Source organism: Syngnathus leptorhynchus, chromosome 6, assembly GCF_054491065.1.
Source record: "Syngnathus leptorhynchus isolate UIUO chromosome 6, UIUO_Slep, whole genome shotgun sequence".
Lineage (NCBI taxonomy): Eukaryota > Metazoa > Chordata > Actinopteri > Syngnathiformes > Syngnathidae > Syngnathus > Syngnathus leptorhynchus.
This window is the reverse complement of record NC_141200.1, coordinates 4,239,320-4,255,779: the sequence shown is the minus strand read 5'-3', so window position 1 is coordinate 4,255,779 and position 16,460 is coordinate 4,239,320. Positions and strand designations below refer to the sequence as shown.

General features: G+C 43.0%; 4 protein-coding genes across 7 annotated transcripts; 2 read left to right on the top strand and 2 right to left on the bottom strand.

The window, feature by feature from the left end:
• The first annotated feature begins 163 nt into the window (after positions 1-163).
• LOC147055418 (uncharacterized) lies at positions 164-4,107 on the top strand. The gene is made up of 12 exons (XM_085913602.1): positions 164-613; positions 998-1,581; positions 1,788-1,847; positions 1,927-1,979; positions 2,059-2,203; positions 2,267-2,622; positions 2,684-2,912; positions 2,989-3,103; positions 3,188-3,305; positions 3,380-3,491; positions 3,558-3,670; positions 3,740-4,107. The coding sequence occupies exons 2-12, from the start codon at positions 1,009-1,011 to the stop codon at positions 3,804-3,806; spliced, it is 1,941 nt and encodes a 646-aa protein (XP_085769728.1). The 5' UTR covers positions 164-613; positions 998-1,008; the 3' UTR covers positions 3,807-4,107.
• On the bottom strand, positions 3,161-8,324 carry kti12 (KTI12 chromatin associated homolog). 3 transcript variants are annotated; one of them, XM_085913613.1, is made up of 11 exons: positions 8,107-8,324; positions 7,831-7,882; positions 7,698-7,750; positions 7,500-7,555; positions 7,340-7,419; positions 7,111-7,270; positions 6,963-7,025; positions 6,450-6,518; positions 4,610-6,120; positions 4,357-4,501; positions 3,161-3,643 (listed from the first exon to the last, which is right to left on the bottom strand). In XM_085913613.1, the coding sequence occupies exons 1-9, from the start codon at positions 8,255-8,257 to the stop codon at positions 5,977-5,979; spliced, it is 828 nt and encodes a 275-aa protein (XP_085769739.1). In that variant the 5' UTR covers positions 8,258-8,324; the 3' UTR covers positions 3,161-3,643; positions 4,357-4,501; positions 4,610-5,976. The 3 variants fall into 3 exon arrangements, with proteins under 3 accessions (XP_085769739.1, XP_085769738.1, XP_085769737.1); XM_085913612.1 differs by having other exon boundaries at positions 4,357-4,876; positions 4,989-6,120; XM_085913611.1 differs by having other exon boundaries at positions 4,357-6,120.
• ch25hl1.1 (cholesterol 25-hydroxylase like 1, tandem duplicate 1) lies at positions 4,282-5,161 on the top strand. Its single transcript, XM_085913722.1, has one exon. The coding sequence runs from the start codon at positions 4,319-4,321 to the stop codon at positions 5,159-5,161; it is 843 nt and encodes a 280-aa protein (XP_085769848.1). The 5' UTR covers positions 4,282-4,318.
• A 1,228-nt stretch (positions 8,325-9,552) lies between the features above and the next one.
• znf592 (zinc finger protein 592) lies at positions 9,553-16,215 on the bottom strand. Of its 2 annotated transcripts, none has more exons than XM_085913804.1 (9): positions 15,932-16,215; positions 13,526-15,561; positions 13,245-13,423; positions 12,946-13,119; positions 12,711-12,870; positions 12,328-12,555; positions 11,368-11,480; positions 11,140-11,281; positions 9,553-11,064 (listed from the first exon to the last, which is right to left on the bottom strand). In XM_085913804.1, exons 2-9 carry the CDS (start codon positions 15,539-15,541, stop codon positions 10,708-10,710), a joined length of 3,369 nt encoding a protein of 1,122 aa, XP_085769930.1. In that variant the 5' UTR covers positions 15,542-15,561; positions 15,932-16,215; the 3' UTR covers positions 9,553-10,707. The 2 variants fall into 2 exon arrangements, with proteins under 2 accessions (XP_085769930.1, XP_085769931.1); XM_085913805.1 differs by lacking the exon at positions 15,932-16,215 and adding an exon at positions 15,715-15,851.
• Positions 16,216-16,460: the final 245 nt, after the last annotated feature.

Below are 16,460 nucleotides of genomic sequence, written 5' to 3'. Positions count from 1 at the left end.
GTGAAAGACAAGAGTTGATAGCAACATTAAGACTCTATGACGTAGCAGAAAAATAGCATTCACTGATAGAGATCTTTAAGGACAAAAGATGAAAGCCACATTCAAGAACGCAAACATGTCTTAAAACTGTTCATTTCTAAGACAACTATCCCAAAACAAAAACATATTATCATCTTAACCAATCTGTACTATTTATACAAACTCCATCACCCACAGAACATGAACATAACGTCCATTTCAACTTACCAACTACTAAATGCACATCATATCAATTTATTTCTCTTATATATCCAACAACAAAATACAGTACATCGTACCTCAATACTTCACACTTAATAGTCACGATAACAAACCTTGTGGCCTTTTTTTTTGTCAGGTGCCAATTCCTGATGAGATGAAATCAGATTTTTTTCATTGTGACACTTTCAGATTCACGTTTGTTGGTTCAATTATCTTTTGCGACATTTAACACACCCAAACTGTAGAGGGCGACAAACGGTATTCCACTCTACAGAAAGAGGTCCAAATAATATCCCGAAGAAAACATCGATGACGTCATCACGCCGCGCACTCTGACGTCGCTTGAGGCACTGCCTCTGATCGCTACTTATCGGTAAGAATTATATGCGTTTAGAGATGATTATTATTATTTTTTCATTTGATACGTTATAGTTTTACGAATACACTGACGCCAACCTTTAAGTGATATTTTCTCAAAATTACTTAGGGTACAGTCTCTTGACTGCTACCAAAGTAATTTGTTTTGATTGTGAGTTTATCGCTCCTGTATTCGATCAAATGAATGTTAATCCAATACCGTGATTTGTTGACAGACAAGATCAGGTATTAAGATAACCTAAATCTACCGCATACCGAACTGTAGACGTGTATGTAAATTATTTATAGACATTTTAACTTGCTGGTTGAACTTTGCTCTGGCAAATTATGAAGCTATATCAGCAAGTTCTTACAGAAGCTCGGTGTTGTTTTAATTCAGGTGTGAAAACAATGGAAAATGGTGATGGAGGAGAGCCGTGTGAGCCAAAGACACAGCAGCTCTGTCGCTTCTTCTCTCAGGGAAGACGCTGTTTCTTTGGGGCTAAGTGTAAATATTTACACACGAGATCTGATAACAAAGAAGTAATCCCGACTCCCTCCCAGGCGGACATCCAATCCTACCCCCCTGTAGGACTGGAAGGAAACGGTTATGCCATCACTCCCAAGCCCAAGTCCTCCTCAGAACCAGGACGCCGCGCCTGCCGCTACTTTTTATCCGGGCACTGCACAATGGAGGACAGGTGTCGCTACTGGCATCCACCGCAGTTCCCCTCAATGGGGGACCGCGCGGAACCGGCAGAGCAGGCCGGTTTGATGCAAAATAGAGCACCTGCGCCAAAGCCGACCGTCCTCCAGGAGGTCAAACTGTGCAATCTAACGGAGGATGTCGCCGAACAATTACGGGACACAGAGATCAAGCAGCTAAAGAAGCGTTTTCCCAAAGATCGTCTTATAATTCAAGAGCGAAGTGATGGCAAGGTTACGTATTACAGGGTCACCGTGGAAGCCACTGATCCAGACTGGGTAAATATTTACCTGTATTCTTATGAATAAGGAAGTCAGTGTCAGTGGCAACTTGGTTGACCCTAATGAGGACAAGCACAATCGAAATTGGATGGACTGGTGTACAGTTCTCATCTCCACCAGTAGGGGGCGCTGTTGTTTCAGTCTCAACTACCTTGTGTGAGAAGTAGACTCCTATCCTAATCCATTCTTATGCTCTTTTACAGCCTTTTGATTTAAAAGAAATTGACATCATGGTGAGCTTTCCAGACACTTACCCACAAGAGGTAGGGACCACAACTGTAATTCAACTAAATGATGACATTGCAGTTATGAGAAGCCACAATTGTTTTCATTCCCGTTAAGATTTTCACCCTTGATATCCCACTGGATCAAGAGCTGCCGCTAATCATGGGAAGGTATGAACCTGTCGATCAATCACTGACAATCAATCAATGTTTTCGGTCGATTGACAGTTGTTGTGTTGTGGCTTTGTAGGCATGTGCAGCAAGCGTCACTGGAGTGGCTCCAGGCGAAGCACGCCACCAATCGACTGCTCGGAAAAGTAGAGCTGCTCTTCCGACCTTTTCTCCGCTGGCTCGATCGTAGTTTGGAGAAACTTTTTACGGAGGGAGCCAGGCAGGTTCGTACAACGGGAATTTGAAAGTTTACATTTTCTATATTGATTTTGCTCTTTTTATTGCAGTTAAAAAAGGACCGTGATTTAGAAAAAGCCGGGTTGCAGTTCATACCTTACCAGGATCTGCTGACAACGGCGTGTGAGAAATCAGACAGCGATCATCCGTCGGACACCACCTCCGAGCAAGAAGAAGCCGGCGACGTCCCCACAAAGTCCGAAGGTGACGTGGCAGAATCGGAAGGCTTAGGTTGCGATGGAGGCCAACGAGAGGATGAAGAGGAAGACGCCGCTCACCTGGTGGAAAACATTAAGATCAGCGACGTCCGCAGAGGCACCGAAGTGAGACTGCTTGGCCTGACGCTGGGAGAGAACACGGCCACCGCGGTGGGCCTCGGCGTCACCGTTTGTCTTCAGTGCAACAGGTAGCCGTGAATTACCAAGGGCCCAAGCGTTTGTTCCACCGACTCTGTTTCACGCGCGCAGGTGTAAAGTGATGGCCGACCTGACGTTGAACGGGAAGACGGCCTGCGTTGCTCAGTGCGAGAAGTGCAGCGCGAGAATCAGCGCCGCCTTCAGAGCCTCCATGCTGCACCGCTACAGTGACGTCCTGGGCTACTTGGACCTCCAAAATGCTGTTCCTTCTGACCTGGTGCTTCAAGACTGCCAATTCACTGTGGGCTGCCTCGGCTGCTCACAAGAGAGCCCGGTTCAGGTACAACAACAAAGTCTTGCTTACAATTGAAAACACTTGATTAATCTTTTTTTTTTTTTTTTAACGTTTTGATTAGAACCTTTGCTACGGCCAAACAAAGGAGGTCAATTGTGAAAACTGCCACGGCAAGCTAAGTCTGCTGGCTGAGAGCGCCAGATTCCAGTACATTCAGCCACGTAGCAACAAAACTGGTAAAAGCCCCCAGCAGATTAGCCAAGGTTTAACCTTTTAAACTGTGCTGTACTGACTTCTTTTTTTTTTTTTGCTATGTGCAGGTCCAAGTGCTTCAACTGTTAATTTGAAGACTGTAAAAGATCCAGCTGTTCAAAAGGGGAAACCACTACCAGAAAAAGGAGCTTGCAAGCATTACAAGCAAAGTCATCGCTGGCTCAGGTATTATTTTCACCCTTTTTTTTTTTTTCCTGATGGCCATTTTTAACATAAGACGATATGTGTTCTCTCCAAAGGTTTCCGTGTTGCGGCCGGGCTTACCCTTGCGACGTGTGCCACGATGAAGACCAGGACCATCCCATGGAGCTCGCCAGCAGGATGATCTGTGGCTACTGCGCCAAAGAGCAGGTGAGCTCCGAATGATGATGCCAGAACATCTGAAGTTATCTTCTCTGATGGCTTTTGTCATTGTAGCCGTACAGCAACGGGAAGGCTTGTATTAGCTGCGGCAGCATGATGACCAGAGGTCCTCACACTAGTCACTGGGAGGGAGGATTGGGCTGCAGAAACAAAACTAAAATGTCAAGGTATTTTGAAAAAAAATAAAAATAAATTATGATTCAGGTAGCAGTAGATTAATTTGTCTTCCTTTTCAGAAACGATCGGCATAAGTACGCCAACACCAATAAGACGATTTCAAAGAAGGCCAGTGAAAAGAAGTAGCTTGATCTGTTACTTGGTGAACATGCAAAAAGAAGAAAAATTCAATGAATTTCTGATTTTCTCCAATAAATCATGTTCTAATGATCATTTGATGTGACTTGTTATCATGTGTGTTGCTCTGATTTTTAAGAACCTGTTTCCAAGTCAGTTCAATCGATGAATGTGGAATTAGATTTTTCATATCTTCTCTGTAAGAATTAAAAGATACAAAGCTAAATAAAAGAGATGAGAAAAACATTCAATACATTTTTGTTGTTAAGAGCTCTAGTTTGTTACATCAAAAATCTGCCAATAAATTAAACAAGAGTAAAAGATACAGTATACTTTTTTTTTCTTCCCCGCAGACCCGTAGTTGGACCACTGCAAAGCATTTCTTCAAAATGTGTTGTGCTATTGAATAGTTAATCTTTTGGGCTTAAGGGTGTTGACACTAAACCCCTTTGAGGCAAACTCCTCATTTAAAAGCGGGATTTTTTCAGTGCATCCAGAAGCAGCACCAGCATTGCATCAAGATGTTGAACATGAGTGAGGTACCCCTGCGTGCTCTCACCTTCAGCCATTCCGATCATCTCCTGCAACCTCTCTGGAACCATCTCCTCATGCACCACCGGCCTCTTATCTCATCTCCTTTCTTACCGGTCCTGCTGGCTTTTACCAGCTACGTCGTCTTCAGTACGCCTTTTGCAGTCATGGACCTGTTGGGAGAAAGAGCGCCTTTGTTTCACAAATACAAAATCCAGCCGGGAAGGCGGCCCACGCTCGGAATGATGGCGAAGAGCTTCCAGATGTCTCTTTTGAATCACATTTTATTCGTTTTGCCGAGTGTGCTGGTCAGCATGTTCATCTTCCCTCCGCCGGCGTTGCCTCAGGAAGCTCCCGCGCTCCTTGAGGTTTTCATCGACGGTCTTGCTCTTCTTCTCGTCTTTGACACCCAGTACTACATCTGGCACGTCGTACACCACAAACACGTGCAGCTATATCGCTGTGTCCACGCCATTCATCACGAATACTCGGCTCCTTTCTCCTGGTCCACCGAGCAGCTCAGCATCCCGGAACTGATGACGGTGGGACTGTGGAGCAACCAGGATCCCATTCTACTTCAATGTCACCCGCTGACCACTTGGTGCATCACGGTGTTTAGTATCTGGATGTCTGTGGAGGACCACATAGGCTACGACCTACCGTGGGCTCTCAATCGCTTGGTGCCCTTCGGCTTGCTGGGGGGAGCGCCTGCTCATGATATGCACCATCAGAGGCCGAGTAGCAACTATGCTCCCTTTTTTAGCCACTGGGATAAAATCTTTGGCACTGCTGTACCGCTCAGGGAAAAAAAAAGACATGTAAATATGTTTTAGTATTGTATATTAGGAGCATTTGTGGGTTCATGCAAGTTTCTTTAGGTTGACTCGTTTTGTGAAACTACACAGGATGGCGCCAAAGCACTACCGTTCTACTATAAAGTGCTTTAGCGCCATCTATTACTGTATCATAACTATTAGGCAACTAAAAATTTGTTTTGGGAGGAAGGGGCGGCTTGTTTTTGCTGTAAGTGGCTGGATAAAAACGTTATGGAATGAGGTGGTTACAATAAAAAAAAAAAAAAGCATCACTTTGGAATGATAAAAGCCGTCATATTTGTCTGAGCAAAACCTTCTCGTAACTAAATGTATCATCTACCGCTTTGATGCCATCGTTACCAATTAAACTGTCGCTTCGAGCCGCTTGCTCGTGCATTTAATAGCAAATATGGTTGTTATTGTACGTGGTTGTTGTTTGCTGACTCATGCTTCATTCCAGAAAGGAAAAAAAAAAAAAGTGCAGTCGTTATCGGGATGCGATCTCCTTTTCCTCATGATCTTCTTACATAAGTCCAAATCTTTACAAGCAGATGAATCATTCATATTTTCTGAATCAGTGGGAGGGGGGGGGGGGGGGGGGGAGTAGGCTTCGGAAGGTTGTGTACAGGTCAAGCACACCGTTGGAATGAATTAAGGACATTGTGTTCTTGGAAAAAGTGCTGAAGGGAGCTTTAGTTGGATCAAATGTTCATGACTAACTTGAGGAAGTCAGTGAAAGAGTAGCAAACAAAAAATGGCATTCCTCTACAATAATGCTGAGTCAATATTTCCAATTTAAAAAGACCTCTATTTTAATTTGTGACATATATTCATCAATGGAGACTCTTATTTAAATATTGTACAAACATGTTGGATATCTGACCCGTGTTCTCGGTGGGATGCATCTTGCTGTAGCTGATGAACTGGCGCCGGAATTTGCGCAACTCGGCCATGTTGACGCTCCGGGTAAGCTCGATGTTTCACATTCGGTTAAGAAGTTTTAGATGAAGTCATGACCTGAATTGTTTTTTCTTTCCAAGTCTATTTCGAAATCAACCTGGCCTTGGTTTTAAATCAAACGTTGTTGTGTAAAAGCAACTTGTATGGTGACGTCACCGTTTTCTAGCTGCCAAAAAAATCCACTAAACTATATAATTTGCTCAACTTGTTATTACAGACTTTTAATCGATTTCTATTCATTCACGGAGCCTTCAGACAAGGCAGCTAATAGCCAACATCATCTCTCCTACGGGAGGCGGAGCTTGATAATTTAGAGTGAGTTGTTTGAAGAAAAAAAAAAGGATATTTTCTCTGTCGTGCCTGGAACTGCGATGTGATCTCCAGGAACGCTTGTCTTCTGTGCATTGAAAATGGCCTTCAGAAAGGAAAGAAAATACAAGAAATACTTTGAGTCTTATGATTGGATTACGAGAGTGCCACCCAAATCACTGACATTAACCATCATCAGTCAATAATTCTGCCACAGTGGAAAACTCAGCAGCTCATTTAGCGCCTTTGTTGTAAAACACTCACACGCAATTAACGAACGAACCACAGTGCAACGGTTCTTGTTTGAGGTTTTCACGTATCGCATTTAATATAGCTGCTTTTTTTTCCCCTCCTCCTACCTCACTCCATTGGCATCCCAACTGCAACAAATTATATTCATTATCTTGTCACCCCGCAGCCAATCAATCGCGACGTTTATTCGTGCACAGAAATGGTTCGCGGCTGACAATCGGAAAGGTTCAACTTGTTCAATATTTACACAAATCCTTGTGTGGGTGTGACATCAACGGCGAATTTGGACGAGACATACCGTTAACACATCCTGTGTGGTCTTGTCTAACTCATACAGGAAGTTTGCAGATGAGAGTGGTTGCTGCGGAAACACAGACAAGGATGAGCTCATTTACAGGCAAACATCGATATTTTTTCTTTTCTCTGATACTAAATATGTGCGTTACATTTTGAGTGGATTGGTTGGGTGGCGGTGCTTTCCTTTTGAAAAGTGCGTCTGCGATGGCTTCAAATGGAGTCGCGTCATCTTGGAGGATGTTGAAAAGTGGACTGTCCCACCGATTTCTTGAGTCTGGCGCTTCAAACCGTAGAATTAATGCATTCAAGCTATAGATGAAAGGAGTAATGTCAATAGATTTGTAAAAAGATTCTAATTTTAAGACCGTCTTCGCTTACATGTCCTGTGTGTATTGCTCTTCCGCTTCTCTGCTGGTGTTCCACGCCAAGCTCACATCATCTGATGTCAAACAATACACCTTTAAAAAAATAATAATAACAATCACGTCAACTTGCGATATTTATTTATTTCCAAATTGGCATCGTTTAATGTACTTACCAGGCAGTGTGGCGTCTGTGCGTGTTTGACGAGACAGAAAAGTTCATAGCGGTAGCCTACAACAAATAAAAGTGAATACTAAATAGGTTCTCAAAGGTAAGGTCATAATTGTGTAGGCCCGGCATATTTAGGGATTTTATTAACTGATTTTTTGGGTCTATTTTATCTCATTTTCGACTGTAGTACTGAGTACATTACCTTTAATGTAGTTTAAGGAATCCAATATAACAATGTCATCCTTGTTGACTTTCCTGAACAACAAAAACACGTTAAAAATAGGTAAGAGACAATTAAAAAAAAATATATATAGGCCTATCACTTGTGCACCAACCTCTCCACTTCAGCTTTCAGGGCAGCTCTGACTTGTTTTTCCTTTTGAGAATCTGCAACATAGATCCAAACTTACTTACTATAAACAAATGCATTTGTATTTGAGTTTGCATTTGTAAATGTCTATTCTCTAGCTCTTTCTAAAGAAAACGTAACAAATGTAGCCTCGGGAGTCCATTCAAAACATTTACCGAACAACGAAACCAATGACGGAAAAGATATTATATTTAGCATTTTATAGCAAAACATAGAGCTGTAGTGGTTAGCTGCGGCTTGCCTGCATACACGGCGTTCTTCTCAGCTGCCAGGGAAGAGTCTCCCACAATGTGAACCTTTCTGTCCGTGTTTTGTTCAAAATACAATTTTAATTCTTCTGCCCTCCGCGTTTTACCACTGCACGGATAACCACACATCACTATTAAAGGCATGACTATTTGATTTTGTTTTGTCGTCGAAGCTACGCTAGCGGTGTTGTGGTACCATGTTTGGGCAATGACCCGGATGTAATTACTAAAACTTTTGGACAAAATAAAAGCAAACAAATAAAATAAAATAAAAAAATATTTTTTTCTTGTACAAAAGCCTACTTACTTACTACATTGAAAAAAGTAAAACCAATATTAATTCCTTAAAATAACGCATTCAAAATAACGCGTGCAATTTTTATTTTGGCAAACTTCACTGATGTGTTAGTAATTTCACCCCAAAAAAAATTTCTGTGTAAATTAAAATTTTAAGAATTACTCCAGCTCAAGTCATAATTTCATTCACTATCAATAATTGTACAATTTATTAATTTTTCCATATTTTAATCCTTTAAATTGCCTTTATATTTGTCTATATTTTGTCACTCAAAAACCCTCAAGATTAAAATGCAATAAACATGAAATTGTTTCTTTTTTTAATGTAATTATGAAATGTGAATCTAAACAGAAGAGGGCAGAAAAGAACAGTTGGTTAAAAGAGATTTGTTTATTCAAGTTACATTACAAACAAATTCCAACACTCATCAGATTCAGAGTCAGAATTATCTTAATTGCCAGGAATGTTAAAACATGGAAAGATTTTGTCTCCACTACTGAAAGCATCTCTTGTACTACCCTGCAAATGTTTTGCGACCAATTTTGGATTTGATTTCGAAGAATGTTTGCAGGTCTTTCATGGTGTCATCTGCTCTTTTGATGACCTTCATGCCCCCAGTTGAAGACTCCACAAAGGAACCATCCGCCACACCTTTCTTACCCATAAAATGACCTAAATCAACACAAGCACATCATCTAATGTAGAAGAACAAAAACCATAAACCTGACAATATGACCTCTCTTACCTGTTGCCCACATTCCTCCAACTCTTGGATACATCTTCATCCTGGAACCCTTGTTTCTCATCAGATTTAAACAAAGAGTCTTCGAAGATGTCATAGTAGCGTATGATACGAGGATGACACAGAGCAGGAGTCCTGCTCTCCAAACTGACTTGCCTTTCATTCGTCTTAATTGTCAAGTTGTAATTTGATTAAAATGTCTTTGCATCTCTGCCCTCTGGGCTGGAGATGCGCAGTTTTAGTGAGAAAGGATGGGCTTCATATTCTAATGGGATGAAGTCACCTCTCCTTCTCATTGGTGTCTTGTACGACTCAATGGAATTAAATACAAAAGCTGCGTCAAATATTCTGTTTAGAATTTACATTCCGTGTAAACCCCCTTCAAAAAAAAAAAGGTTTGACAGAAATATAAATAAATGCACCAATTTATTTGTATGTATAATTTGGGTAAACATAATAGTAAGGCACACAGGCCACTATATGCTGAATAGATGTCTTATCTTTTGTAAAAAAAAAGGCTCTTAAGGCAGGTATACAAGTTTTCGCTGTACAAGGTATCAAAAGTAAAGTAAAAAAAAAAAGTATCCTTCAACGAGCACAAAAAGGCAAATCATGCATGTCAGCCATTTAAGGTTTCAGAGAGGAAAAAAATTAAACTCAAGTCAAATTTACAAAATTAAGGTTCACAAGTCAACATGACTCAATAGTCCCAATATGGTTCCCGAAATCAATTTATAAAATGTCATAATATGGGATTATACTCATTCCGCATTGCACTGAGATTATTTGCGATTTCTCTGCGCAATTCACAATCACTGCCCTTTACTATGGAGGTAGTTACCGTCACACTTAAAACACTGTCAAAGCAAAGGATCCCCTCACTTGCTCTTCATATTTTTTGCTAGTTCATAACACGCCATGTCTGATCTTGTTAACGTACCTTGATTTTGACACGACAGAACTCTGGTACCTCCAAAAGTCATTTTGCGGCACACTGAGGTATTTTTAATACTGCTAAACCTCACATTCATTAACTTTCCCTGCTTTGTCATTTTTTCTAAAAAAGCATATAATGCTTATAATATAGTGAAAGGCATTTCTTATTCCGCAGCCCAATTTTTATAAGGGTTTAGCATCTGTTCATGATTAGTACTGCTTTCAAACAAATAGTGCATAAAAATAGTGCCAGGAATGCCATTCAGAAGACATTAAGACTAAAATTTAAGTAAGTAAGTAAAATTGTTGTTGACTACAAAGATGTTATTTGTGTGTACCAAAACTAAAATCAAGTTGTTGTTTTTTTTATCATGGTGGTATGAGTATAAAAAAATAATAAAAAAATCTGACTGTCACAGTCTGACAGGCAGAATGAATCTCGTAACCAACATGCAAAGTTAAATAAAAATCTATGAAATACCAGTTTGTCACTGAATATATAACTATGGATATAAAAATACCGTTTTCTTGTTCGACCTTTTGTTTTTACTGCGGCTCGCTGAACAATGTGACCGTGAGTAGCAGCATGTGGTAAGAAGCTTGAGCGACGTGTGGACGTCACAGTCCTGACATCTGAGTTAAATTTGAATGAGAGTCCTTGTCTGTCTCCGAGGGCTCAGCGTTGGGTCGAGGGTCGCTCGCTACCGTCTCGGGATCTTTCATTTTGTGCACGATGACCCGGTGTCTGCTGAGGGACAGCGACGACGTGAAGCACAGGCCGCAGTGAAGGCACTGGGGTGTATTTGCGGCGCTTCTATGCTGAGCGATGTGCTCCTGGAAGTGGTCGTCATCGTCCGTGGCGAATCCGCACTTAGCGCAGCGCAATTGCTTTTTTAAACGCTTTGATGAAGGAGCCTCCGGGGAATCCGCCACATCCCGATCCTCCTCCTTGCCCGAGGTCGCCGCGGCGGAATCCTGCGATGGAAAGAGGGCTCGTTACGCCGACCGGTGATATTCGCACAAATAGTTAGCGGCGAAATATTTCTTCACCTTGCTCAAATCTTTTTTGCATGCCTGGATGGAGGATTTTGACATTTGGCCAAGGTCAGGATTTTTGATTCCATGCATAAGACTGATGTGGTTCTTCATCATCACACTGCTGGTAAATGTTGTCTGTTTGTCTGTGCAATACCTTAAGAAAGTGCATCAAGATTAAAATCAAACAGTGTCCAGGAATAAATTGTGGAAAAAAAAGTATTTGTACATCATGAAACTTACCAACAAGTGTACGTTTTCTTCTTGCTCTGGTGGTCACAGCGAATGTGTCTTCTGAGGCTCGTGGCGGAACTGAACGACTGGTCGCACTGTCGGCAGGCGTAGCGCTTCAATGACTTAAGGACAGAAGACATTGAGTCAACATTTACCGTATTTTCCGGACTATAAGGCGCACCTAAAAACCTAAAATTTTCTCAAAAGCTGACAGTGCGCCTTCTATATGGACCACATTCCTAAATTTAAACTGGCCCGAAGCATTGTGTCCTGAAATCAATCATATGTGGCTCGCTGAAGACTATGAATCATGAATCAAAAAGACTATGGATCATTATTTTGTGATTATAAAGTAATTTGAAGTTGAAATAAAAAAGATAAAATGGAGAATGATTTGATTTGGATCAAAAATCTGACATGATGCATTAATGGTGCGCCTTATAGTCCGGTGCGCCTTATATAAGGACAAAGTTTTAAACTGGGCCATTCATTGAAGCTGGGCCTTATAGTCCGGTGCGCCTTATAGTCCGGAAAATACGGTAAATGTCACGCGGGGGACACAATTTGTTTGTACGTTATACTGAAACTTGTGAAGAAATCCTTTCTCAATGACTTCATCGCCTGTGCATAATCACTTCCCGTATTAGTTCGCATGAGTTACCCTCAATAAATGTGACACGGCGGAATATGAGAATTACTTGTAGCTACTTAAGATTAGATACGCTTTTTATGGTCAAGGACATTACGTATGCTCATTATTTACTTTAACACCACATAATAAAAACCCTGAGGAATTGTTGAAAGTAAAAAAAAAAAAAAAATCAACACGTATCGCAAGAGATATTTTCTGTAATTTGACAATTAATGCAAATTTACGCATATTTTCCAGTGATTTTTTGAAGAAAGTAGATACAATTTCCTGTGCATGTGTTGAATGTTGTGCATCCAAAAAGACTGAAAGTTCTTCACCTTGCCATGCTTGGACTTCAAATGGGAAATGTAAAGATCTCGCTCAGGGAAACACTGAAGACACTCCCCACACGTCCAGCCGGACGGCTTCACTCCAGGTTTTTTTCGGGGAGCCTCCGCGCGTTTTACCGAGGCGCGGCTGGGACTGTGCTGGTGATGCAAAGTGCTATTTTTCGTTTGTTTACTGTTCACTTCCGTCTCTGGTCTCGCCTCTCCACCATGAACACTCTTTGGAAACCAAAAAAAAAAATATATAAAAAAGAGTCATTCTTTCTCAAGGCTTCAGATGTCGACCAATCCCCCCGCATTGCATTCCAAAAACATTCCTCCCGTGCATATTTCACGCTCACAAAAGACACTTTGTTGATCTTGTCAAGGTTTACCTTGAAATGCTGCATCAGCAGCTGCTTTTGAGAAAATACAGAGTTGCATTCCGGACACTTAAATACGCAGGAGAGACGCTTGTTGGCGTCCTGATGAAAATGTTGAAAGAGTAACCACTTCTTGGAGAAAATGTCACCGCATGAGCATTTGAAGGTGAACCTGTGAAACAAATGAGACGTTTAGTTGAAAGGAGAAAAGGACACGATCCAATTTAAAATGTGATCACAAACTTACTGAGGAGGGATTTTGCTATTACTGTGTTTACTCTTTAAATGAGCTTCATAGCTGTTGGAGGTTTTGAAGGCCACGGGGCAGACGGAGCACTTGTGGAGAACTTCGCAGTGTTTCTCCTCAATGTGCGACTTTTGTCCGAGAAGTGTTTTGAAAACCACTTCACAGTGAAGACACCTGGAGGGAAATTGAAAATATCTATGGTGACTATTTTTGAAAAATAGCAACACAATCCGATTGTTGTCCATTCTCGAATGTTCGTCATGGAGTGTGAGCAAGCGCTCAAGCTCACGGCAACTTACTTGTACCAGGCTTTGCGTGCATAGTGGAGACAGTTTTCCCGGACGTGCTTCTGGATGTCGTCAGAAAGCCCCATGGCGCCGCACTCGGGGCAGCAATAAGGGGGCTTGAGTGTGTGGATGCGCTGGTGGGCTTCCAGGCTGCACCTGTTGGGTAGCAACATGGAGCAAAGCTTGCAAAACTGTTGGAAGAGAAAGAGGGAAGGGGGAGTAGCATGGAGATGTTGAGCAAAAGCACATTTCAACTGCTTCAAACTTAACGTTTGCATCCAAAGTCTACTCACCAGTCCTTTCTTTTCATCTGCCAGAGATTGATAATGACCAGCGAGTGCCCGGTGGTCCGGCATTTGCTCGTTGCACTCCAAGCACAATTTGTGGCGAGTGACGTTGTCCGGATAGAGGGGCATGACGGGTTGATTTTTAAGCGAGCGGGACGGTGCGGCCCGAGACTCCGTCGTCTCGGCGCCGAGAGGGACGAACATGTCGGCCTGGGCGATGGGTTTCATGTGGAGCTGCGTGCACTGCATCACGGCGCCGTTGTTCTTGTGTTGTCTGGCGTGGGCCAGCAAGGCGCACTTGTTGAAGAAGACCATGGTCTTGGCGCAATGCGTGCATCCCACCTCGATGTGGACGCTCCGCCGGCTGTAATGGAAGGCGAGGCTACGCTCGACCCCGAATGAATCCCCGCACTCGAGGCAGCGGTAGCCTCGCGCAGGGAGGCGGATGTCGCTTTCGGGCGGGGGGTACAGGTCAGGCACGTACGTCGGCACCGGGTTGGCCCTGTTCAGTAGCCGGTTTAGAGTGCCCGCCGCCGTGTTAGGGACAAACGTGGGTGGCCAAGTTTTGACCTGGTGCACCAACGGGACGGTGCTGCTCACAATTGAGGAGAGCGAGCGCTGGCCGGATCGATGCGAGGTGGAGCGGGCGCTCACAGAAGCGGCCACGCTGTGAGGGACCAGGTTTAAACTGGCAAGGTGTGCCGCTTTGGGAAGGGGGGCAGAAGATATTTTCTTTGGCTTACGTGCCTGACGAGCAGCTGACCTTTTGACGGGTAAATTGTGGAACGTCGTCGGAATCCTGGGACTTTCCTCTGATTTGCCGTGCAAGACTTTGGGCGAATACGCTCCGTCCTCGCTCGGGAAACTCTGCGACGGCGAGGATTCGTAAGCCGAGTGGACGTCGTCCGTTTCGGAATCGGGCGGCACGCTGGTCACGGTGCGCTTCACCTGCCCGCTGGTGGTTTTGATCGTTTTTATTCGGACCTTGGGGATAACTGGGGGAGAACCCCTGGCCTTGCCGCTGCTGTCGCTGCAGATGCTGACGGGGCTGTCGGGCGGCTTCATGAGGCGCTTCACCGCTTCGAGCGGGCTCATGGGACTACGAGGGGATCTGGGTACCTTGGGGCTGTATTTCGTGTAGTCGCTGTGCAATGTTGGAGAGTCTCTTTGGCTCGTTTGCTCGCTGGGATCCTTTCGAGCGTTGAGAGCGACCAGAGCCTCAAAGCAAGACGGAACGATAGAAGCATACGGTTTAATTTGAGAAAACGAGTCAAGGTCATCTACTGAGGTTTCTAAATTACACGTAGCCTGACTTAAGGTCTTGTTACCGCTTAGACGAGTAAGACCACCGAGCGCTCTTGTCATTTTATAACCGACACCGCCGTCAGGTGGTTCCTCACTTCTTCCGAGCGACACATTGTCCTTCTGGAACTCATTGAAAATACATAGATTTGTCTTTTGTGGATTATCTGCTGATGAGGGTTCCAGCAAATTGGATTCTACCGGGAAACAGGATCTCTCTAGCTTGGGATGCACATTTTCTCTTCTTATTATACCGTCTTCACGCTCAGGACTGGAAATAGGAGTCGAGTGAGACTTTGATTGGGAAAAAAGTGGCGTTGCGTCAGGTTTATGTTGAATTGGTGCTTTTCCAAAAAATTCACTGGAAAATTCCCCATTGAGAGCAGAGACAAATGATTTACTGAAGACACTATTTGCCGTCTCACCGGATCCTTGTCTATTGAATCCATTTTGCAAAGCTGGTTCTGAGGGAAGCCCGTTTCCAAAACTTTCCAATGGCTCCTGAAGATGCGTGTTCTTCACAATTACACTCGCAACAGGAACATCTACAGCAGGGGTTGCTTGATGACTCAAATTGTCGTTGGCAGTTACTCCTGGGTGTTTTAAATGCACCTCATCATTCCCCTCCTGGATGGGCTCTTTGGCATCCAACCCAGTGGCATCTGGGATGTCAAAGGCTGCTAGAAGATCATCAAAATCCGGGGTTTTCATGTCACCCATGTCTGCACAGTCTCATAAACCTGCACAGGACACATAGTGAATCAAATTAATTCTGCACACAGTAAGTGAAAGTTTAACTGAGAGCTTTCTTTTAAACTTTTCAATTTCGCTTTCTTGCTAACAAGATGAAGTGAACTACTAAACTCAAATCTGTTTAGTAGTCACAAACTTACAATGACATTTCAAACAGTCCATTATTTACAAGTCGTTGGTAGTCATTATTCCGCATGAGTGCACAACTATTTGCATGAACCACACGTACAATGTTTTGACGGTAGCAATTAGCCCAAAAGCTAACTTAGCCGCGTCGCTACACTACGGAGGCTAGTAAGCACGTTAGCGCGATGCTAACCACGTAAAACACAACGAGCGACCGATGAGCCATCTTACCATTTGACCCAGGTTTGCTAAACAGTTCTATGGACTATCGGAACACCCTCCTTGCATTTAGATCACGTTCGCCAATGTGTGCTGGGTTATTACGACGCTAACTAGCTAGCTAGCAAGAGAGCATAGTGGGGACTTGGGCTCCACCTTCCCCGAGGTTGGTCTCGCAGGCGGTACTGGCGCCATCGCTTGCGTGTAAGTGTTTCTTTTGAGTTACGGTTAAGTTAGGGAATCAATGAAACACACTTAGGTAGGTGGGAACCAGTTTGAAACAGTAAATTATCATTAAAAAAAAAAAAACTTGTTTTGTCACGTAAAAATATGACATGATGACATTAAAGGGACATTATAGACAAGAAATTAAAATAGAGCAGCCGTGGGCATTGTATGTGTCATTATATCAACATTTTGCTTAAGTAAGCCTGCTGTGTAGGAAAATAATAATGGTTTAAAAAAAAAAATGTACCGAAAAGATTTACGGCTGACATTTTACGCAGCACTGCCCTCTGCTGTCAAATGAAACTATTTTCTG

Coding starts and splice junctions, on each gene's coding strand:
- znf592 (XM_085913804.1), bottom strand. CDS start 15,541: ATGGGTGACATGAAAACCCCGGATTTTGATGATCTTCTAGCAGCCTTT. Junction 13,120..13,244: donor GCACGCAAAGCCTGGTACAA/GTAAGTTGCCGT, acceptor ATTTCCCTCCAG/GTGTCTTCACTGTGAAGTGG. Junction 11,065..11,139: donor GCAAAAAAGATTTGAGCAAG/GTGAAGAAATAT, acceptor TTTCCATCGCAG/GATTCCGCCGCGGCGACCTC.
- LOC147055418 (XM_085913602.1), top strand. CDS start 1,009: ATGGAAAATGGTGATGGAGGAGAGCCGTGTGAGCCAAAGACACAGCAG. Junction 2,623..2,683: donor GTTTGTCTTCAGTGCAACAG/GTAGCCGTGAAT, acceptor TCACGCGCGCAG/GTGTAAAGTGATGGCCGACC. Junction 2,913..2,988: donor CACAAGAGAGCCCGGTTCAG/GTACAACAACAA, acceptor CGTTTTGATTAG/AACCTTTGCTACGGCCAAAC.
- kti12 (XM_085913611.1), bottom strand. CDS start 8,257: ATGCCTTTAATAGTGATGTGTGGTTATCCGTGCAGTGGTAAAACGCGG. Junction 7,556..7,697: donor TTCCTTAAACTACATTAAAG/GTAATGTACTCA, acceptor TATTTGTTGTAG/GCTACCGCTATGAACTTTTC. Junction 6,121..6,449: donor TTCCAGGCACGACAGAGAAA/ATATCCTTTTTT, acceptor CGAATGTGAAAC/ATCGAGCTTACCCGGAGCGT.
- ch25hl1.1 (XM_085913722.1), top strand. CDS start 4,319: ATGTTGAACATGAGTGAGGTACCCCTGCGTGCTCTCACCTTCAGCCAT.